Here is a 24,894-nt window from a genome sequence, read left to right on the forward strand (position 1 = left end):
TTCCATAAATTTAACTACTAGATATTTAAATATATTTGCACTTCGTATGTTCCTTTAATTGAGGAATAATGTTGAATAAATAATTCTCTATACAAATTTAATTGGTGTTGAGTTTTGTAGTATTAACGTCACAACAAATTCAAAGTACTCTAATAAATATAAAAGCACAATAAAATATAAAGTCACACATGTTAAAAAAAATTCCATAAGTGTCAAAGGTCTTTTTGAATCCTAAGGTGTCTCATTAGCCCTTATTCACTTTCTAAAATTTCACAATGGAACATTTAGGCACACAAAATCTTTTCTCTTTAAATAAATAATCATTGTTCCTAAAATACCAATTGGTGCTAAAATTTGTGCAAGCATGAAAATTTTCACAAATTTATAATCATTTGGATTCATTTCTTTTAAAAATTCAAGACCAAACAATTTTGTATCAAGAGTATAAATTAACACATGTCTTATAGACAAAGCATCACTCACAATATTTCCTTTCCTTTTTTTACACTTTATGACATACAAAAATTGTTTTGGCATGTATTTTATTTAATTTTCATTTGTCTTTTGAGTAATTTGAAAACTCAAGATCACTATGAATAAAATATTCTTTAGATAAAAGATAGTTTTGCAAGTTTGTAATGCTCTCACTAAATCCCTATCATAAGTGGGATAGTTTAGGGTCACTAGATTTAACTTCTCATTAAAATAAGCAATTTGATTATATTCTTGCATCAAAATAGCCCCTATGTATCGACATTAGATGCATCACATTCAATTTCAAAAGGCTTTGCAAACTTTGGTAATGCAAGATTGGGGCATTAGACAATTCATGCTTAAGGATAGCAAAAAGTTTTTTCTTATTTTTCCTCCTATTTAAACCTAACATGTTTTTTAATAATCTCATTCCGCCAAAGTGTAAAAATTCTTTGAAAATCTTTTATAAAAATTAGTTAAGGCATACAAGCTCCTAACCTTACTCAAAATTTCAGTGGTAGGTCATTTTTGGATAACCTTCGATTTTTCTTAATCTACTTGAACCCATTTTTGCACTTACCACAAAACCCAAAACTGCATTTTGTTAAGTAAAAAATGTGCATTTCTCAATATTAACATACAACTTTTCCTTTCTAAACACGTTCAAAACAACACAAAAATGTTCCACATGCAATTATAGACCAGTGTTATGGATCAAGATGTCATCAAAATACACCGCAATAATTTTGTCTGGAAATTCTCTCAAAATATGGTTCATTAACATCATAAAAGTGTTTGGAGTATTAGTTAATCCAAATGACATCACAAGTCACTCATATAATCCATATTTTTTTTAAAGACACTTTTCTATTCATCCTCCTTCCTAATCCTAATTTGATGGTAACCACTTCTTAAATAAAAACTTGATGGTGACGTTATTGTTTTATAATACGTGTAGATCCTCAAAGAACCATTCTAAATATTGTTTGTGTCAATAACTATCTAGAATAGTGTACAATCTTTGTATATGTTGTAAGACATAAGTTTTATTTATAGTGAACAATCCTACGGTCTTTTAGATCATTTTCTTCGTAAACCTGTGTTTTAGCTTGAAGTGACTAGGTCTAAAGAATACTCAAGTTTAGTCAAGAGTAGTGCGTTCTAAACAATACTCAATGGTTTAACAAGGATTAATTACATTCCAAATTATACTTAAAATTTATATAAGAGTGGTTGTATGTTCAAATAATACTCGAATTGTCTTAACTAAGAGTGACCAATGTCCAAATAATATTCATGTATATTCGCAATGTGTATACTTAGTGAAACTATTTTTTAATTTTAAAAAATTATATTATTAATATAAATATGTGAATAATAAAATTATTCCTACTAATATTTTATAAAAGAATTACGTGTACAGTGTAAACAATAATAATTGATTTTTATAACATAATATTTCTTATTGGGGTTGATGAGCTTGTGTGCAAGTTTTTGGTACATGTTCTTTGCACAGACACACGAACCCTCCAAATTCCAAAACTAAGGAACAAAACTCACGCACCAACTGACACCAACAGTAATGACCGCTAGGCATTTTCTGCTTCGCCGACTTCGGCTCTGTAGCTTCCAAGGCCTCACGGTGGCGCCGCCTCAGAGCCACCTTCTGTGGTGCAGTACCACCTCATCGCCGGCAGAAGCTACCGATAACGCATCAGGCGGGACCCACACCCGCGGCTCCGACGTCGAGGTGGATGATCCTGAATGGATGGACAAAGAAGAGAAGATTGTGAGAGACATTGAACCGATCGTTAAGCTAACTAGACATATTCTCTTCTCACCAAGGTATTTTGAGATTCAGTCAGTTCACTAGGGTTAAGATTACGAGTTTCGGATGTTGTGTGTGAACCGAGAAACGACGTCGTTTATGTATTTGCAGGTACAAGAATGGGGAGCTATTGACTATGGAGGATGAAAGAGCCATAGCAGAGAACGTTCTTATTCATCATCCAGATTATGAAGATAAAATCGGGAGTGGTTTGGGTGCCATTATGGTAAGTGGAGTGAATAATATGCATGATTAATTTGATGTATATGTTCTTATTCTTTCGTGATAATGTTATTTGAAGTGAATTACACGATTATTTTAATGTTTAGTATGTATTTATGTATGGTACCAGTTGGTTGCTTTACCTAGGCATGTTTATATCAATTTGTGACTTCTGATTGAATTTCTCCTAAATTACGTGAACTCTAACCAGCAACTGCTTGTAAAAAGGTTTTAGTAAAATGTCCTCATCCGGAATGTCAATGTTTTTTAACTCTTCCTGGCTACCATTTGTGACAACAGAGTTTCAAGTTTATGCCTCTAATGCTGACGGTAACTAACTAAATACTCAAATTTAGTTGCAAGTTTTTCTTTAGCAGAGTCTACATCTCCAAGATCTTCCAAAACTTTTTATTCATAGTCACTTCACGGCTGCTAACTTTGAAGATTTATCCTCCTTTTCAATTCTTTATTCATCTATAACTTCCGTCACTTCCTTTACCCCTAGAGTTTGATGACGTGGAAGGAGCTGCCACCTTCAATCTCTTGCTTCTTAGTGTATCTTAAACGCTCACCAGTCCTTATTACATTGGCAAGAAAGAACACCCCAAGTATCATCATGAAAAACCGACTTATCTTCAGCAGCTTCTCTCAACCATATTTCAACTATCAAAATGTTTTTTTGAGAGCTTGGTTAATTTAATAATAACTGATTCTTGCAACTTTTGTTGCTCAAGTGTGAAGCCTCCTTCTCTTAGTGCGTGTGTTTTTGTAATGTGTTCTAGATTTCAATGAGTTAATAAGGTTACTTTAACAATCATTGTATGGAACTATAAAATTAGTCATTTAACATTCTAAATGATATAAAAAATGTCTCTGTACTTTACTTTATTTCCGTTGAAACCTTTTTGAATAGCTGCCCTGTTCCTATCAATTGCTTCATATATGTTGCATATTCCTGGTCTTTTAATTATCAACAAGCATAAGAATATGCGCAAGGACTCCATGGGCTTAAGGAAAGTACACCGTTTCAAAAGGTTGACTTAAGTATAGTGTCAATTATCCTTTTATACCCTTACTGTCATTTGCTCGTGTAGACTTGAAACACTCATTCGAAGTAGACATCTATCTACAGTTTCTCCAATGCCATTATGTGGTGTCAAATCAAGGTTAGCACTGGTAGTTTTACTACTGCACAAAATACTGAAGCAGAAGTGCTCTATGGAGCTGTTCCCTGTGGCTGAGTGGATGGTATCATGACTTGTGGTGACCCATAAGAAGTTAAGTCTTCAGAACTCTAAACACACAAAAGAAAAGAAAATAAAAAAATGAGCAACGAAACAGAACAGAGACCTGTCCTGCAACTAAGATGATGAGTGAGTACTACACCAAAATGAAAGTCAAGGCTACAGCTCAAAGGACATGCAAGACTAAGAACTCAGGAAATGAAAACTGAAAATGCCTTGCAGAACATGAAACACATTTGTGTGCTGTACAGAGCAATTGGGTGAAGAGCTTAGCTGGAAAATGCCTCGCTTGGCTGGAACTCTACTAGAGAGCAGTGGTTTGAAGGGCTTTCAAAAGAAATATTGCCACCTGGTATTGGAAATCGCCAGGTGATATGGTAGAAAGCTCCAGATTGGTATAATGTTTCAAAATGACCCCCTTTTCTTTATTAACAGTTTGTAATTCTGCACCAGTATGATCAGTCAACCCCAATTTCATATATTACTGTTCACTTCTACCAAACAGGCTAGTAGAGACACCAGTCTAGTTCTTAAAATACATCTCATGGTTTCAAAATACCCTTACCCATTCCCTACTAGGAAAATCCCCTCCTCAAGTACATCGACTAAACCTTCAACTAACCTATTCTCTATATTGATTTCACATGAAAATCATTATCTTATATTGCTGTCCGACTCAGTTTTTTTATTGCTTGTGAAGTCAATCTCTTGAAAATATGGAGCTGCTTTAAAATTATAATTAAGCCATTCGTTTGATTTTGTTCAACTGGCTTTTGCTAACTCCAAAGTTTCTAACGTGTTCAGTGTTGTGTTGTCCATGAAAACAGATTGGAAGATCCAAGAAACAGTTAGTAATTTTTAGTCTTGATTAATCAACAAAGATTTTCTGTAAAATCCATGACTGTTAAGTCTCTTAATGTAAAACAATTTAATAACCTATGTCAAAGGGATGTTCTCTTGCTTGCTCCTTGACGCATGGCCTCAAACTACAAATATGCAGAATGCTATTTGTTTCATTTTTGTTTTTTTATGTGTTGATAGGATAGGAGGGCTATGCTTGTAGTTTGAGTTAATACTATATACTTTTAAGTTTATGCGGTAAGGTAAATCTTCAAAATGACGTTCAAATTAATTTGCGTAAAACTTGTTATGTTCAATTGTGACATTAATTTCCCTGTAGGTTTCAAACCAGGGAAATCAAATATCTGTGGTCAGATGTAATCAACTTGATGCTCTTTTTGAGGATGTGGCATTGTGACACCTCATTTTTCTGTAACCAAAGTCAACGAAAAGATCTACAATCATAAACGATTGCTTTGTTATAAATGACAGTTACACCAGCCTCAAACTGACAGGATACTTGATCTAATCAAGTAGATGACTGTAGCAAATAAAACCTGGAAGAAGATATGAAACACGTGAGTGATTGTAGAGGAGTTTGGGTGTAATTAAGCTAAAATGTTAACCCTTAGAAATTGATTATCTTCTACTCGTACAGAGGAATTGGAGTGCATTGGTTCACCAATTCCCACTCTTGCATCCTGAAACAGTAGTAGCTACATTGCCTTTGATGCATTTTAAAGTAACACTTAATTTCTATTGCCATCTAGATTATCTGCAATCTGACAAAATGTACTAGAATATTATGCAGCTGAGAACATTAGGTGTACATAAGTATTGCGCTGGAAGCTTATGAATCTTTAGTTAGCTCAACTAAATTTATACACGTTTGATCTCCAATGCCTTTGTTGGTTTGTGAATACAATTTATCGATTCAGATGAAATCTGTGCTGATTGGTACAATGACATGAGAATAACGTAAACACCCTTGCTTTGACGATACTCAAAAGTTTGTCTCCCAAGTCCCAACTACCAAGGAATATAGGACCTCCGAAAATAGATTGCATTTTACCCTTCGTTGCTTGACTTCGGATATAGATATTTGACAGGGTAATACTTGAAAGAAATCCAGTCGGATGATTTTTTTAGAGTAAATTAAATGACACCATTTCACACCCTATTAAGATTTTTTTAAAATTACACTTACACTTAATTTTTTCATCATTACAATGGTCTCCCTTACTGAGGCTTACCATGACATGTAAGTAATGATTTTAACGTAAAGGGGTGCTTGTGTAATGTGAAAATGGGTGACAATGTATGTTTTTAAAACAAAAGAGGTTTGTGTAGAACTTTAAAAAGACTGAGGTCTCGATGTAATTTGAGAAAACCTCAATGAGTGCTATTTTAATTGTAAGCTTGTGTTTCAAAAGCATTTAATTTTAATTGTAAGTTTGTGCGTTTCAAAAGCATTTAATTGTAATTGTAAGCTTCTGTGTTTCAAATGCATATCCTATTAAACTGAGATTAACATGATTGGTACCGGAACTATTAAACTTCGCCTGCTATTATTTATTTACTAGGTATATTCTTTCTCAAAGTTGGCAGTAAGTGCAACCTGTGTTACTTTATTTTCTTGTAGGTTGATCAACATCCTCTATATCTATTTCCAAGGTGCCTTTTTGTGGTAAGAACTGATGGTAGCTGGATCGACTTCTCCTATCGGGTGTGCCTTGAGGAATACATTAAAAATAAGTACCAAATAAGTGCTGAAAGGTTTGTTAATAAAAGGTTTCTTAAAGATCTTACTAAACGATGGGGTGTTTGAAATGGATGTATTGGAACTTACAATTTGTGAAGTAAATGGTAGAAGATGACAATTGACCGGGACGTGTAGCTTATTTCTCAAGGGAGCGTAGAAAATTATTGAAGGTAGCTTGCAGAACACTTTTCTTTGTAGAAGTTCATGATTAGGTAACTCGCAGACAGTAACGAATGATGTTTTGTGGATTGGTTGCCTTTAATACAGTTACAATTTTATTAGGATTCAGCCTCGTCTTACATAATCTTTTAAAAGGGGGTTATCAGTACACTCTCTAACTACTATTTCTAACATTCTTTATTATTGGTAAAAAATAGTTAAAAAGTACTAAATCAGGTGATTCATTAACTAATAAGTGCGATTACCATAATTATGAATTTCAGTCAATTTTAATAATAGCCAGTATTGTGTTAGAGGTGTTGTTAGGATTTATCTTTTAAATGTTTCTCTGCATTTGCATGGAATGTTGAGCTGCTGAGATTTGGAGGATATTTTCACCATGAACGTGGCCTCAATCCTCTGGCAATTAATGGAACTACGCAGGAGGTAAAGAATAGAGCTACCACATCAACTCACATTTGAATTGTTACCACGTCACATTCTGCAAATGTACACTCTGATTTCACCACACACACTCCTATATTATATGAGGCATGGGATGTGAGACTAGACCTTTTTGTTGACTACGGACACAACACAAGTTTACAAAATTTTCGGAAGATGAGTTGGAATTGGGAAGCCTACAATTGTACTGATTCGTGATTGTGTCCAGCTATATTGTTCACGGGTTATTTTGGGAGTGGTTGATGACAGAAAAAATGAAAGTCAAAAGGGTCGAACTCAGCTGGGGCCTCGAGCAGGTTGTCCAACTAGGTTCAGTGTTACATTGCACAAGTCAAAATTGGGGAAAAAAATTCTAGTTTGGTTTTTAGATATTTAGTTGCATGTGTTTCTAAATCCAAAGACAGAGGTGCCTTTCTTTCCATATATTGGTTTGATGATTGCTGATAAATCTAACAATTTGCCATCATCACATCATCATCATTCTCTAGTGTCAAAGTGTGAGACGTTAATCACCCATTTCCTTTTGTTTGATCTGATGTTTTTCTTATCTACAGGATGTAGAGGTAGAAAAGTGTCGTCTGAAAAAACAGCTGATTCTTTATTTCTTATTTGGAATGGCTATTCTTTTTATTTTCTGTCAATGACACTACATCCTTATTGGCTCCATTTTTCTTTTTCGATGGTCCAACTATTGGAACTATTGGTTCTTCGGCACCATAAGTTTCTAAGATTTCTTTGCATATCTAACTGTACCCTAGCCTGTTCTATAACATACACACAAATTTCTGTCTCCAAATACCAGGAGCGTGTTTGTTTGATTTAGAAATTTTTGGGAACGAGGTTGATTAAAAATAGGGGACCGCAGAATGGTAGACACTTTTTGGGTTGATTTTGGTCACAAATTTGTGGCTCTTGAATAATTTCCTATCTTGTGTTAGCTGAGTTTCAGTTCAGAATCTAACAATTTACACCAACCAACAAAATCTAGATGCTGAGGAACATTTAATTACCCCAACATCAGAGCCAATTTTTTTGAAATGACCTTGTCTTTCATTCTGTAGCTTTGGCGCAATATTTTGTGTTTAAATAAATGATTATGTATCAGAAGTTATAGTTTTTTTACGTATAAAAAAATCGCAATGTAGTACATTCTCCCCCTTATTTTTCCCAATGTCGCCATTGAATTCTGGTCGAGATACAACTCGGATTCACACCATTTTTTTCTTTTTCATCTTTTACAGGTGTGTTAATAACAGAATTAGCTATAAAAATATTAACTTAACTAATTAATAAATATTTTAATAATTACCATTCATATTTATTAAATTATAAATATTTAATTAATAACTTCTTAACAATTTAAAAAATTAAAAGCAATTGAAGTAATTTATAAATTACTATTAAAATAAATATTAGTTTTTTTCGAATGTTTTTAATAAATTTAAATATTTTTTCTAAATAATTGTAAGCATACGAGAATGAGTAATGATTTTACGTATTTTTTTTAGTAAATGTGTAAAATTATGTAGTTCAAGAACCCACTTTCATTAGTTAACAGTAAAAAGAAATGTCGAATTAAAATAATCTTTTTGATAACAGTGTAGAATATTAACTTTTGATCACGAATAATATTATTTACAGTGAAGGTATTATTAAATAATTAAAATAGTATATTAATATATATTTTTAGACGTGGTATATCAGTGTAATGTACTGTGTTTTCCACAATTATCCTTGCTTGTTTTCATAGATCTGTGAGTGTTTTGATTTTTTTTTTAATTAATAGACAAACAATATTTTTGAATAATTGCAATCTGGATCGCTAATTTTGTTTGAACGAGTGGAATTTGGGTCAGTAATTTGGTATGGCACGAAGTACAAGAGCCTACAGAACTGCAGCATTTTAGCAAATCAATTCAATCTCCATCGTTCATTTTTTACAACACCTCTGCAGGATTCATAATCATGAACACTGCTTTTTACAAAATCAGAGGAATGTGGATGGTTCATTTTTTGGTGCAATCTGATTTGTTCATTTCACACAACACTTGGTAAGGAATCCTGACACATCAACAATGCTTTTTGCAACATCGATGAAATCTGAATCGTTAGATTTTTTAGTATAACCTAACTCCTTCATTTTTCACAGTACCACAAACAACAATGTGTATTTTGACCAGTCATTTTCTAATGCCTTTAAATAACTGCCAATAATTTAAAAATGACCTCTAATGGTAGTTAGTTTCAAAAAACTTTACCTATTGTAAATGGTGATAGAGTGATGAAGCATGCTGAGAACTTTCATTTTCTTTACCTTAACTTTATCTCTGAAAAGGAAAACGAATTCCATAGGTTTCTTCATTCAAACACTGAATCCAATTGGGCAAGTGTGTTTGAATCTGTTGTTATAGAAAGAAATTGTGAAGATGAAGGGTGAAAAGTGGTGAAAAGAAGTGACAAGAAAAGTGAGAAGAGAGAGCAATGTTTAGAAAGGTCAACCCTTGGCTATGATTAAATTTTACTATATGTTGTTTTATGATTACGCCCAAAACATTATCATTAACCTCCGAATATGTTTTGTGGGGCCTCTTTCGATCGATGTGGACCAATATTCCACAACTCATCTTTTCATCATCACATTTCTTTGAATCATGGTTTGGTAAGGAGGAAGAAGAAAAAATATAAATTTTTTTATTTATTGTTTTAATTATATAAAACTTAAAATATTTTGTTATTGTTAAAATAAATTCAATCAATCTAATATAATTTCACATTGTTTAATAATTAAAGTAAAAAGTAGTTTATATTTTTTTTTCTAATCGGTTGAGACGTATTTTAAAAATAAAATTATGACGAAATATTTTGGTAGATAAGTAGTTATGTATATGTCTTCTTTATTTAATTTATTTTGGTATTTTTTAAAAATAAAATTGCGATGAGGTTCCAAGTTTTATCTTAATGAAATTAAATCAAAATAAAAATTATTTTTATTTTCATTGTTAGTATGATTAGCATAGTTGTGTTGATGGTGGATTCTTCCTTTTGTCTTTGCAATTCCACACTTTCCTTTTTTTTTTGGGTAGAAGTAGCCACACACTTACGTCAACCATAAAGATACAAAAAAAAGTGTTCTTAAATTCAATGTTTATTTATATATAATTTTCCACACACTAGTTAAGGAATTATTTTTCGTGAATTGAAGGATAAAGATAACAACATTATTAATGATTAAAGAATTTCGACAATGCAAATGCAACAAAACTGATATTTTGGGCCGTATGATGATTGGTTAAGCAACTTTAAGATGAAATAATATTATTAAGAGTTTGATCTCAGACTTCTCTGTAGTTATTTTTTTTTAAAATTAAATAAAATTAATTGTAAAGTAAAATTAATTTATATTCATATTAGGAGTTACATTTTAAAAATTATATAAAGAACTTTTTTATATACGACTTAATTTAATTTTTAAAGAATTTTTTTATTATGGTGTTTGTTAGTAGGTGCTATTTATTTATTTTTATAAAAACATTGATATCTTAGGTTAACACATCAAACAACAACAATGTAGATGCTATTTATTAATCGTACAATTTATTTGTTTTAGTTTTAATTAGGATCTGATGAGAAGTGTCAGAAGTGTTGCAAGGTTATATTAGTTAAGAACATGGTTTGAGTAAAGGAGTGAGAAAGTAAAACTCTAATGCTTAAATGTTTTAATAATTCTAGTATCAGAAATCTGTCACATGGGCCCAATGAAAAAGTGAATGAAAGTGTGAAGTTATGGCTACAGAGAACAATTTTGATCAATCAATAATTTTTAGTTTGCTAGTCATGATCAATAGTCGATGTTTAGGAAAAACTTTCCCTAATCCAAAGAAAGAATATTTGTGTTTAGTTAAGAACGAAGTTTGTTATGAAGCCTAATGGAGTGGAGTTTATCACACTGATTTAGGAGAAAAGGTAAAGGATACTAAAGTTAAGAATTATTTGTTTTAAATCATACATATAATGAATTAATAAAATTATCTTGATATAGTTAAGAAAATTGAGTTTGAATGAAGTAAAAATATCAAGAAACTATTAAAATTTTGAAAACACAAGTATTGAATTGAGAACTTCAAGAACTGAATGAATCAAATAATACCTCAAATGTAATAGTTGAACGAATCAAATAATATTGAATAGAAAACATAAGTATTAAGTAGAAAGATTCGAGAACTGAAGTTGAACAAATCAAATAATATAAAGAACTATTAAAATCTTGAGAACACAAGTATTAAGTAGAGAGATTAAAAAAAAAAAATTGAATGAATTAAATAATATCTCAAATATAATGAATGATTTAATAATGTATCTTTCAGACTTACTATCAAAACAATATATCATAATAAGTTGTGATTGTTTCTTCTTCTTAATTTTCACAATTTAATTCTTTTAGAAATTTTATCAATTTTTAAATTTTTTATTTCCAATGCTCTGTATTTGTTCTTGTCACCCCTCTTTCGTTCTCTGCTTCATAGTTTTGCTCTATTTTGATCACTCATCATATCTCTATTTTGGATAAGTTATTATTACCATTTTCTTAAGTATTATGGTATATGAATATGACCTTTATTAAATTACCTAGTTTTATTATTTGTCGAAGTAAAATATTATCTAGTGAAAAATAATGTTTTTATTTATTTGTGTCAACGGACATGGAGATATTATAGATATAACCTAGAAAAACTTATGTACTTCTTTTTAGATTTAATTATAATTAACAAATTTATAATTTATCAGATTAGACTATAAAAAAAAATCTAAAAAATTCCAGAAATTAACAGAAACAAAAAGTGAGTAACTTGTATTTGCAGGTGTATTATACCTGTACAAGGAACAGAGTAGCAGTGGTGTAGAATTATGATATGACTGACAAATATATTCATGCATGATGGCACTATGTTATGTTATGTCATGTCATGTCATGTATGTATGTATGAGAATGTGAGCCAGCTAATAGCTAATCCAGTGCATGGTGCATTGTGCATTGTACCCATGAAGGTGCAGCAGCAGAAAGGATTTAAGAGTCCCAATAAAGGGTTTTTCACTTTTTGAAATTCATTTTGAATTTTATTGTGAAGGAAGGAAATGATGAAGCACTTTCTGGTTCTTCACAGAGTGGGGACTTTGACCACAGTGAAGTGTGAGTTCCTCTTTTTGTCTCTACAAACTCTTACACATCTACCTGTACGGTTATACCTCCTTTTACACACTGCAAAACCAACACAAAATTCATCATTATCTTCTCATCACAACTTAAAAACACCATTGGAATTTAATTCATTTCCTCACTCACTCCTTTTCTTATACTACTATACCAAAATTCTCAAAAACATTCTACACTATTACAATGGATATGGTTGTGTTACAACAATGACATTTTACATAATACATTGCTTGGTAGGACCCATTGAAGAACTCATACCACTAATATAAAAAAGGTAGGTTAATAAATCTTCACACCATTTTTATTCGCTTCACATCTAAAAATTTGTTATATTATTTTAAAAAATAGTTGTGGAAAGATTATTTTTTATTATTAAAGTGTCAAATAAATTTTATTTTTGTATTTGTATAGAGTCTAGATAGTATCTATCATTGGCTTGACCAATTGTTTCTCAGCTCTTAGATGTTTCTTCTTCTCCTTCCTTATCGTATTTACTCTCTGGATTCGGTCGCTCCTCCTTCTCCTTCCTTTTTTATTTGTCCTCTGATATTCAATAAAAAATAAACCGGTAAAAAGTTCTCTCATGATCAAATAAATGTTTTGTATAAGAGTGACATTACCTAATTTATCACATGTTTATCAAAATTATAGCATATTTTCTGATTTATCACATTTTTTCAATAATATTAACAATTTGTTTGATCAATTATTGATATTGAGTGATGTAACTCACTCGACTTCGACCGATATACTTGTATCTCAAAATAATTTTTGACAAAATTAAAACTTACCGCTTACATTTTGATAAAAGAAAATCAAATCCTTGTAAACCCATTGAAAGATGGTTGGAAATTTTCCTTTAAACATTAGCGGAGAATGCTAAAAATAATGAAGCTGAAAAACCTATGAGAAGAAAGTAAAAGTTGAGGAGCATGTTGGAGTCTTAAAAACAAGTTGGTCCATGTTAGAAGGAGGACAACCTAAGTTAGGTGCTAAAGTGTGGTGTGTGTAGGAGCAATGAGAAAAAGTAGTTTGTTGCAACTATGGTGTTGGCTGGAAACCACGACAGAAACAGCTTAGGTTCCAAATGCACAACCACCACACTATCATATCTCATATCTATCATCCACCTTCTACTCCTTTTAAATATTTCACTATTTTCTCTTATAAGCTTCACATCTACCATAAAAACATTATATAAATAAATGTAAATTTTATTTAATAAATTTATTTTATAAAATTGACTTAAACTTAAAGTATATTTTCTAATATTTTTAATTTTAGAAAATAAATATTATTTAAAGTAATTTCAATTTCTAATCCTATTTTTCTTTCATTCCAAATGAGTTCTCATTGCATGCATTGTTAGTTATAGCAACCTCTGTTTTTCTCTCTGCATTTCTTTCTTTGTTTCCCCACCTTGCCCCCACTTTGTTTATTGGAGATTGAGCCATTACAGAGATGTAAAACATTTCAAAACAAAGAAAAATAAATAAAAAAGAGAAAGCAACTTATCATCTCAGAAAATCAACTGGACGCATGCTTCTGAATTTCCTCTCTGCTACAAACTTTTTTTTTCTTTTTTTTTATTGTTCACCAGAAAACTATTTTATTATTTCATATACCAATTCTCTTAACCTGTGTTTGGATCTGGTAAATTATCGAAAAATTGATTGTACATAAATAAAGTTAAATTATTTTTATTGGATATTTAAAAATATTTTAATTTAAAGACATTGAAAAATAATTTAATTTAAAGAAATAAGAAATAAAAATAATAACTCAATAATTTAAAATGGTGAAATAGAATTCTTTCTACCTACAGGAAGATAAAAAGAGTCTAAACAAAAAATAAAACACCACAAAATAAAATAAATACATAAGATAAAGATAATTTGATGAAAAAACTTTCAATATAGAAAAAAGAAATAAAAAACACAACAAAGAAATACATTCATTGTGATCCATAAAAGAATCTTCCATACGTGCAGAAACAATACATATAAAACATAAATCAAAGAATTACATATTAAAAAACCTCCAATATATATTTGTTTTAATGATCAAACAAAAGTTATTAAAAGTAGTTTAAACTATTAGAAGATGATAAGAGATTTTATAGTATAATATATAAATGAATGTAAATATTTTTTTAATATAATATTAAGTTAAGTTAATAGTTAAGTTAAGTTTTTTATAATATTAAGTTAAGTTTAAAATTAATTTTAATATAATATTACAGTTATTCAAAATCTATCAAAATCTATTTTAATAAATTTATTAAATTTATCAAATCATTCATAATATATAATTTAAAATAAATTTGATATTTGATCTAATCCTCTGATAAAGAATTGATGCATTGAATGTGACATGTTAAGACAGAATTTTGGAGTAGGCAAGGTTATGGTTCCATCTCTGTACTCTCTTCGTCCTTCTTCTGAGCTTCTCAGTTGCATTGCAACGTTATTATTGTTTCTAATGCCCTTCTTATAATCAGAACCTCTTTATTCTACCAAAAGAAGAACTCACTTTTTTTCTTTTTTCTTTTTTTCTCATGCAGTTTAGCTTCAAAATATAAAAATCAACACAATTTTTCTATTTTTTTCTAACAGAAAGGATATTCTACCACGTACATCAACATAAATCCAAATCTTTTTCTGAAGCCAATTTTTCGACTTCTCACTGTAAAAATCTTTCAATGTACACAAACGTAAGTACAAATTTACATCTGCTTCAAGCGATCTAAAACATGTATTTTTTAAATAAAATAAAATAATTTTCACTAATGTATTTTGTTAGAGACTATTAGGAATAATTAAGCTGTAAGTAAAAAAAATCCAAAATCAGAATATGAAAAGAAACTTTTATATGGTATAAATATTGTAAATTTGGATTATATATAAAAAATAATTAAATATGTACACTTGTACAATAATATATATTTGCGTAAACTTAAAAATAGATGAATGTATCCAAATTTGTATTTTTATTGAAATATTTACACTTGTAGATGAAAGAAAAATATTTTTACTTGTAGTAATATAAATTATTCATCATAAAAGATAATGACATAATTTAGCTAAAATATAATTGTAAAAAGGGCAAAAGTTATACCCATTGATATAGTTTTTCAATAAATTTAAAGTTTCATCTTTGTAAAATGTTATACATTTTCTCAAGTACAAATTACTAAATTTGATGGTAAAATAGAAGAGAACAATGGATAAGTAGTGGGTGCCCAATTCTTCTCCTATCAAAAGCCAACATATCAACAAAATAAAAATAAAAATAAAAATTTGATTAACTTGATAATTTAAAACGGGAAAAATAATTATAAATACATTGTTTCAACGGTAGAATATAATAAAACAAATTATTGAACATTGACTTTTAAGGTGAATATGGTAGTATCAGTTGAGAGAAAACTGATTCAAGATTCAATTCCTGGTCATCTCACTTTGATAATAAAATAAATTATAGTGAAAAAAAGGATTGTGAAATAAATTTCTAAATAATTAAAAATAGAATTGGTTGATCGAAATTGAAATGTTATAAAGCATTAGAAGATTGAGGCATTCCAATCTTTTGTAATTTTGTATTTCTGGTCTATGAAGTTTGTGTTTTTGTGTGGTGCCAATGTTTAATAGTTTATGGTCACATTAACTATTCTAAAATAAGTGAAGTCGTAACATATACTATTCTAAACTTAATAGATTATTCTAAACTCTATGAGTTAACTATTCTAAACTTAATAGATTGATAATGTCAACATTTTCCATTAATTGTGCATGATGATTAAACTTAATATAAGAGAGTAACTTTTTGTTGGAAAGAAGAATTTGAAGCAAAAGAAATTAAAAAAAAAGAAGAACTTCTCCAAAAGAAAGCCCATCATCAATAAATAACAAGGTCCTTTAGTTTATGGTCACTGTCTCTCTCTCTATCACTCCTTTTTCCTTCTCTTCTTTTCTCTTCTCTCAAACAGAGAAGCCTCTACAATGAACCAAGATCTTCACCACTACACCACCTCTTCTTAGAACAACCATGTCTCACCATTACCCAAAACTCCTTCTAGACACCCTACACTGCTTAGAAGACCACATTCACTGGGAGGAAGAAAAACAGAGAGAAGAAGATGATGATTACATCAGCACCACACCAGAACCAAACTTCTCCGATGTGGTACTCTTCGAACAAGACCTCTTCTGGGACACCCACGAGCTATCTTCTCTTCTCGCCAAAGAAAACCTTAACAACCCTTCCATCTCTCTCCTAAACAACCCTTCTTTGGCTTCTTCACGCGGAGAAGCTGTGGAGTGGATTCTCAAAGTGAATCTCCACTATTCCTTTTCTACCCTCACAGCACTTCTCGCAGTGAACTACCTCGACAGGTTCCTCTTCACCTTCAGATTCCAGAACGACAAACCATGGCTCACGCAACTCGTTGCAGTCGCGTGTCTCTCTCTTGCAGCCAAAGTTGAAGAGACTCATGTGCCCCTTTTCGTCGACCTTCAAGTACGTCTATTCATCTCATCCATATACATTGTTTTGTTGCTGTTTCTCATCAGTGTGGGATCTCCAATATTAGATTTTGATCAATGATTCTAACTCGTTAGTTTCTTCTCTCAGGTGGGGGGCAGTAAACACCTGTTCGAAGCGAAAACGGTTAAGAGAATGGAAATCTTGGTCCTTTCCACGCTTGGATGGAAGATGAACCCAGTAACACCTCTCTCGTTTCTCGATTACATCACCAGAAAACTTGGCTTAAAGGGTCATCTGGGCTTGGAGTTTCTCAGAAGGTGTGAGACCGTTCTTCTCTCTGTTTTTGCAGGTAACTAACCAACCACCAACCACCAACCAGATCTTATGCCGTCTTTCTTCCTTTGTTTCATTGTCTGATTCACATTCTCAATCTTGTTTGCTGTTATTGATGTTTAATGTTGCAGACTCAAGATTCATGAGTTATCTTCCTTCTGTGCTGGCAACGGCCACGATGATGCGCGTGGTGAGTGTTGTGGAGCCTGGTTTGGGTGAGGAATACCAAGATCAGGTCCTGGGTATTCTCGGAATCGACAAGGTTGTTGGCGTTGTCTTAAACCAATGTTTTGTTCTGATTATCAATAATGGAAAACGGGACTTTTCTACACTTTCCACGGCTAAATACTCAGAACACACAACAACATTTCCACCTGCATAACCCATTTATAGTGGACCCTACAAAATTTATTTAACAACCCTCTTAATCTCATGAATTTGAATTAACTTTGCAGCATTAAATAGCAGTGTTGTTAACCAAAAATGGGGTTGGTGTGTTGCAGGAAAAGGTGAAAGAATGCTACAGGGTGATAATGGAGGTTGTGACAGGGAAGAACGAAGAAGGTAAACGAGGGAATTTGAAGAAACGGAAGTTTGAGTGCATTCAGTGTAGCCGAAACGACGTGATGGAAGGGTCGTTTAGCTGTGATAGTTCGTGTGATTCATTGAAGAAAAGTAGGAGCCAAGAACAGCTTCTATTGAAGCATTCAAACTCAGATTTTCTCACCATTCCTCGCTAGCTACCTACCTATTTATTACTCTCTTCCTTCAATTTCATCGTTTTTCTCTTCTGTCAAACCAAAAACATTATAGTCATATATTCTATTCTCATGTTATCATTATTTTTTGTCTCTTTTTACTCACCACTAATAAATTTATTTATCCTTCATCCACACAGTTATTTTATTTTACAATGATAATATATAATTATTTTACATTTTTAACTCTTTTCCCATGGATACAACAACAACAAAAAGTACACACTGTCCAAAATAATAATTCAAAAGGAAGATTTCTACTGGGTTATTTTAATAATGTTTTTTTTTTAAAATTATTGTCTTATTTAAGTGTTTTAACAACAAACGTTAAACAATAATATAATTAATAAGCATTTTGAAGTTAGATTACCTATAAAGACACTTCTTAATATTTTTTTTATATGTTTTTAATTTTTCTATGTTGTAACGGTCATTAATTATTAAAATATAAAAGTTTTAACTTATATATCTATATATAAATAAATTACTAATTAGAACAATCTAATGAAATATATTAATATTATTAACATGTGCTTATGATACTGATTAAAAAATTGATCAGAGGGCATAAATTAGGTCTGACAATTACTTTTGTTAAATAGCAAAATAAGGAAGAAGGAAAAAGCTTATTTAGTGGGCCCCACATCAAATTAAATTATGATTAAAATACAACATATATATAAAAAAAGACTTAAACACGAGTGTGACCACCACACCCCAAGAAGCAATTGCCATTTTTAAAAAAATATTTATCGTCTTAAAAGAAAAATATTAACAAGTACTTCTTGGGATATTGGTTTCAAAATTTAAATAACAAATAGCTTAGGAAAAGGAACTTATTTCTAGTACTATAGATATAAAATTTATTATTTAATATGTATTGTTTAAATAGTTGAAAATATTTTATATTATATATTAAATATATCTTAATTTGTGAATTCTGAAGTATCGCATCACATGAAATCTTCCTCCTTTATTCAAATCTCATTCTCTCGTTTCAAAATCTGCACTTGTCCATTTTAGTTGAATTAAAAACATTTTTTTTACTGGTCGAAAATATATAAAAGAAAATTAATCCCTCTTGCATTGTACATGATAATTAAACTTACACTGTGATTAGTTATCAATTTGTAAGGACCGAGAAAAATATTCTTAGAATAAAAATGATACAATTAAAATGGCACCTGAATATTTTATTATTAAAGTGAAAAGGTTATATAAATAGAAATTTAGTTATTCAAGTTTCATTTTAAAAAGAACTATCATCTCTCTAAAAACTCCTTTTTCCTTTTCTCTGCCTTCTCTCTAAAATCTCGACCTCCTCGCTCATCTGTTTGACGATCGGAGTCCACCATTGGACACCTGACAACGAGATCTACAATATTGACCGATCAGAATCTTTCATAGAGTATATGTTCATTTTTGTTCCTTTTTTCCTTTCCTCTCCATTCTCTCTTAGATTTTGACATCCTCTTCGTCAGTTTGATGATTAGAGTCTGCCATTGGACTCCTGGCAGCGAACTCTACAAGATTGACCGATCAAAATCTTAGATAGAGTAAGTTCATTCTTGACTCTTTTTCCTTTGAGTTAGTTTTGATCTGGTTGGGTTGCCTTTTAATTTAAGTTTGCTTGTGAGGTTTTTATCTTCAGAATTAGTCTCTGTTAGCTCAGGGTCCTAGTGATGTAGTTAGATTTGTGATCAGGACTCTGTGGTGCAGGTTAGGGTATCCTTAAGCTTTTGGTGGGTTTGGAGCTCTTAGTGAGCATCTGCTAAAGTCCAGGTAAGGGAAGCTAGTTTAAAATATTCAATAGAACCCTAGGTTAGAAGATTTGAATGTGAGTGTGATGTGATCACCAATTCCAAATTTTGTTGCAAGATTTCTTGTTTTGAGTAAATTGTAGTTTGATTGAAATTGAAAGTGTTGTGATTGAGAATTGGTTGTAGAATTAGAAATCATATATATGTATAGATGGAGATAATAACTCAATGATTCAATGAGAGTGATTGTATCATGTTGAACAGGAACTACCAATGTAATGTGTAGATTTATAATTTATGAATCGAATGAGATGTTGATTTATAATCTGATAGATACATTAAGTTATGCAGAATTTTTCTGCATATTTCGCCGAAGCTAGCAAGTTCTAGCTCAAGCTAGAAAATTATGGGTGCTCTCTGGAGGATTTTAGCTCAAGCTAGCGAATTCTAGATCAAGCTAAAATTCTGGGTGCTCTCTGGAGGATTTTAGCCCAAGCTAGCGAATTTTAGTTCAAGCTAAAATTCTGGGTGCTCTCTGGTGGATTTTAGCTCAAGCTAGCGAATTCTAGCTCAAGCTAAAGTCTAAAAAAAATAAAATAATAATAAATAAATAAAAATAAAATATATTAAACTAATTTTTATTTGCTTTTAAAGGATTGATTTATTTATTTATATATAGTTTTTCTTATAAAGTGTGTAAACTTTTATTTCATGTATAGTTAATTGAAAATCTCTTTAATTAGACATTTATATGATTAGTCAATGAATTGTTGTGTATTTTGGAAATTTTAAACATTGGTATGATTTGATTGTTTGATGGTGGATATTTTGAGGTTCAAAATATGAATTCTAATCAAGACATAGTATTTTCAGGAAAGAAAATACCGTGTTAAGATTGTTTAGGATGTGCATTGACTAGGGATTCGTCTAGAAGGAGATATCCTGACTCTCCTGAGATAATGAAATCATATAGATGAAGTTATTCAGGTGGTGAGAGTCGAAGGAGGTTCATATGAATGGGTAAGTTGTTTGAAAGATAATTAACTTGACCTGTTATATGAATTAACCCTGTCATACTAGGAGAGAGATGATATTGAGATTAATTATGCGCATAACTGTGTGGATTTCACAGTGATGTAGTATGACAGGTGTAGATCTCTGAGTCTAAGTCAACGCACGAGTCTTCCGGAAGTAGAGTCAAGTGTCTATGTGTTATGAGTCAGTAGAAGTCTGACATGAGAAAGATGAATATTGAAATTGTTGATAGACACTTGATGGTTATGTGAAATGCATGAAAAATGATGAATTTATGTGGATCTTTAAACTCATATTTGTGTTATAAGTTTCAAAAATACCTAGCTTACCCTTTGTTTTGTTTTGTGGTTGTTTTTCTTTGATTTGTGATGATTGTATATTTTACACGGGAGCAAATGATGTTACAGGTGATAAAGTTTCTCGGTGAGAAGATGTATAATGGAAAATGTTTATTTTTTCTTTTGAAATTTTGTTTTAAAATTTATGTAAATGTTTCAAGTCTTATGAAGAGAGAGATAATTTGAAACATTATAATAATGAAATTTTAGATATATTTGTATTATGTTTATATATTTATTTTAATATTTCATACAGATTATGGTTATAGATATGAAAAATATAGGGATGTTACAATTTGTACCTTAATCCCACTTAAATTTGTTTGTCTATTCTTTAAAGCAGTGAGAATTATTTATTTACTTTTTATTTTCTTTTCTTATGTAGAAAAAATTAAATAGATATTAATTTTTCATTGATTATTTAATTACAGTTATGTCATCGCTCTCAATTATTTATCAAATTTACTGGTAATTAATCTTCTCGAAAGCCTAACAAATTTTTATTTCAATAATCAAAATATTGGTTACTCATTATATTAAATAGATGAACTATTATCTAGCATAATATATTTTCCATTCCAATATTTTTTTATTGTTTTAATTACTAATTTGCATGGAAAAACTTGACTGACCCTAGTCTTTCTATCACTATTTTTTTAATTCATAAGATTTGAAAGCAATATATTAAGAGATTCAAATCTGGTTAATATTAGTTAGAAAATAAAAATTATATTTTGTAAAATTTAATTTGTAACTTAGTTGAAAACTTATGAGCTACACTGAAATTTATAAAGTTTAATTATTCACTCACTTACTCCTGTAGTCATAGAAATTTTATCTTTCAATTTCTATATTGAAGAAATCATTTATTTTATTCCCTACCGATACCATATAAATCCTTTTCAATTTATATAGATACTATTTTTAATCTATTTTAGCTTTTACTGTTCAATTTTATAGAATTTTTAAAAATATTAATATACATAGATACAAAAAATTAAGTGAACTATTTTTAAGCTTTTTAATGATAAAAAGTCAGTTTTAATCTTAAATTAATTTCATTTACCCTTTTATAACACTAGAGTTGGAGTTTCGAATGAAGAAATTCAAAACATATTCATCTCCCAAACACATCTACAATAAAAAAAAAGTTAACTAATAACAATAAAAGATTAAATAATAAAAAATTAAATTGATTCCATATAATAATAATATTACTACCTCAATTTCAATTAACACACGAGAATCAAGACTAAAGGTAGACTCATAGAACTTGTGGCTTAGCTCATTTGTTTTAAATGTGTTGAGTTGTGTTAGTGTGTTTTCTTTAAAAAAGTTTATCGAACTAGTTCATAACACTCACAGGTTTAATCCACATGAACTGGGTTCTTTGTGGGAGAAAGTGAATTTCAATCCGAAGTAAAATTTACATTTTTTTTAGTCTAACTTAACTCAAATTTATAAAAGAATGAATTGGATAATGAAGTTTGACTCATTTTCAACTTTGTATAAAAAGTAAAGGATATTGTTTAACACAAAATAGTTAATTGATTTTTATAATGATCAATATTGATTTCTGTAATGACCATAATATATGATACTATATGAGTGTAATAACTTTCGCACAAAAAAATTGGCTTAATAAATTCTTGATATAATAAATAAGTAAATGGTTAAAAAAAAAATTTCATCTATTTTTACTTAAAATTAGTTTTTTCTATAATTTAAACTTTAGACTTCTTAAGTATTTGTAATAATAAAACTATTAGAATAAGTCGTTTTCGGTATGAATTAAGATATGTTAAAAAAATTTATGTTGAAAGATTTATTTTAATAGTTTTCTTACTACAAATATTCATGAGTCTAAAGTTTAAATTAGAAATAAAAATCAATTTTACATTAAAATATATCGACGAAAAATATATTTATAACTGATAAATAAATAAGAATGAAATAGTTTCATATGCATCTCGAAAAAAGAAAAGAAAAAAAAAACTTCTTAAAAAAAACAAAACGATGAATTTGTTTTCTCAAAAAAGTTTGAATAGTGCGCATCTTTTTTGGAATTAAAGAGCTTTCTTTTGCGCATAAAGATTTGAAAAACTCCTCCAAAACAAAAAAGGATTAGTTTTGATTTTGTAGAAAAATATTCCGAAACTTGTTATGAATTTTGCTTTAGGTGGAAGGGGAAGGTGTTCCTAACATGGTAGTGTTTAAGAGGTAGAGAATGAAGAAAGGGTGCAAGAGTGGAATTTTCAACAGAAAAAGTAAAAAAGTCAAAAGCAAGTCAAAGTGTGGTATGGATAATTGGTGAAAGAAGAACACAAAAAATAGGTTGAATTGAATCTATAACCTTCTTCTCCCTTTTGACCCCTTTAGATCAAAAGTAATAAAGATGGAGAATGGAATCACACTCATGCTACATTAATTGAACCCAATGTTAAGCACTAGATGAGGATACGATGATACTTGGATTGGATTGTTAAACTAGCTTGTATTATTTGTTTTGATTGTAAGTTTTCTCATTATTGTGAATATATATATATATATATATATATATATATATATATATATATACTAAAATAGATATGTTATTATCATTCTACTGATATTATCTACGAATTTTTTCGTATATAAAAATGAAATAGTTTGACCATGTTTACTTTGAAACTTGAAGTTTTATCATTGTTTCTTTAAAAAGACATATTGGAAGATTAAGAGATAGAAGATGTATTTAAATTATTTTTGACTTTAACTTCTAAGTGATGTGAGACTATTGGACGTATCGGAACAAGTTTACTGGTCGATGACTAATAGAAGGAGGATTCGTCTTTGAAACCTTATTTATCCCCACAAAAGGAACTAATGTTTCAACTTCAAGTCTATTGAGATGACATCACTAAAATCAATAATTAAACATTGTCTACTTTAAAATTCAGAATTTTATCACTAAAAGAATATCTCAAAAAGATTATTTAAATTACCTTAACCTTACCTCTTAAGTTTTTTATATTGGACGTACCGAAAAGATATATAAAATTCTTAATTATTCATTTGTACAAATTTATTTACTTTCTCACTTTTCTATCGAGGACAACTTTTGTAATTTTATCCTAATTTGTCTTAAAAATGTAAGGGAGAATTTAAAAATTATATTAATGATTTTCTGACAGCATAGCTGGAATGGTGGGTATGTTATTGGGTTGGGAGTGACATAGTAAGAAATCCTGCAACAGTTTTTATATTTATTCATATGATATGATATGATACATATAATAGAAATAAGGGAACAACTTATCACACATTAATTTGGGAATCAATATTGCACTCCCACATGTGCTCCATTATGGGGTCTCGACCCACACTCATTTTTTTTTATTACGTCTATGATAAATATAAAATTTATAATATATAAATGATTTTTATAATTTTTTTTAATATAACATAAAATTATTTTAAATTATTAATTATTTTTGAAAAAATAAAGATAGAAGAAGAGTATTAATAGATGGAATAGATAGACTCTATAACACCCTAATATTATTTCAAAAATAGATTTTAAATAATAGTAAAGAAATTTTATACATTAAAACTAAATATTATTTTTTAGTTTATTATAAAAATTTAGTTTTTAGTAAAAAAATTTATTTGTATTCATTTCACAATAAAAAAAATATGTTAACGTATAATTATTTTGATATTCAGGTTCTAAAAATTTGAGAAGAATAGATAATTTTAAATCTATCAAAGTTTTTATTTGGGAAGTATAATAAATTTTATTTGAGTTTTAGTTCTTTCCTTATTTATTTCTTTAATAGATTGGTAAAGAGGAGATATCTTGGGTGTATGGTTGATTGTTTCAAAGCTTATTTAAATTCGTTGAATTGTTGTAAAGGGACTATTAGATAAAAACTTGTTTCAATTGAGATAAACGGAGTTAATATTATAATTTGTATTGTAATAGTTATTTTGTTGAATA

General features: G+C 29.8%; 2 protein-coding genes across 3 annotated transcripts; both read left to right on the plus strand.

Annotated features, from left to right (window-relative positions):
- The first annotated feature begins 1,908 nt into the window (after positions 1–1,908).
- On the plus strand, positions 1,909–6,658 carry LOC137816527 (protein DCL homolog, chloroplastic-like). 2 transcript variants are annotated; one of them, XM_068619702.1, is made up of 3 exons: positions 1,909–2,319; positions 2,414–2,528; positions 6,251–6,658. In XM_068619702.1, exons 1-3 carry the CDS (start codon positions 2,057–2,059, stop codon positions 6,434–6,436), a joined length of 564 nt encoding a protein of 187 aa, XP_068475803.1. In that variant the 5' UTR covers positions 1,909–2,056; the 3' UTR covers positions 6,437–6,658. The 2 variants fall into 2 exon arrangements, with proteins under 2 accessions (XP_068475803.1, XP_068475805.1); XM_068619704.1 differs by lacking the exon at positions 6,251–6,658 and adding an exon at positions 4,949–5,571 and having other exon boundaries at positions 1,941–2,319.
- A 9,416-nt stretch (positions 6,659–16,074) lies between these two features.
- Positions 16,075–17,866, plus strand: LOC137816523 (cyclin-D3-1-like). Its single transcript, XM_068619698.1, has 4 exons — positions 16,075–16,724; positions 16,839–17,040; positions 17,156–17,286; positions 17,528–17,866. Exons 1-4 carry the CDS (start codon positions 16,254–16,256, stop codon positions 17,762–17,764), a joined length of 1,041 nt encoding a protein of 346 aa, XP_068475799.1. The 5' UTR covers positions 16,075–16,253; the 3' UTR covers positions 17,765–17,866.
- The last annotated feature ends 7,028 nt before the right edge of the window (positions 17,867–24,894 follow it).

The sequence above is a fragment of the Phaseolus vulgaris genome, chromosome 1, assembly GCF_000499845.2.
Source record: "Phaseolus vulgaris cultivar G19833 chromosome 1, P. vulgaris v2.0, whole genome shotgun sequence".
NCBI lineage: Eukaryota > Viridiplantae > Streptophyta > Magnoliopsida > Fabales > Fabaceae > Phaseolus > Phaseolus vulgaris.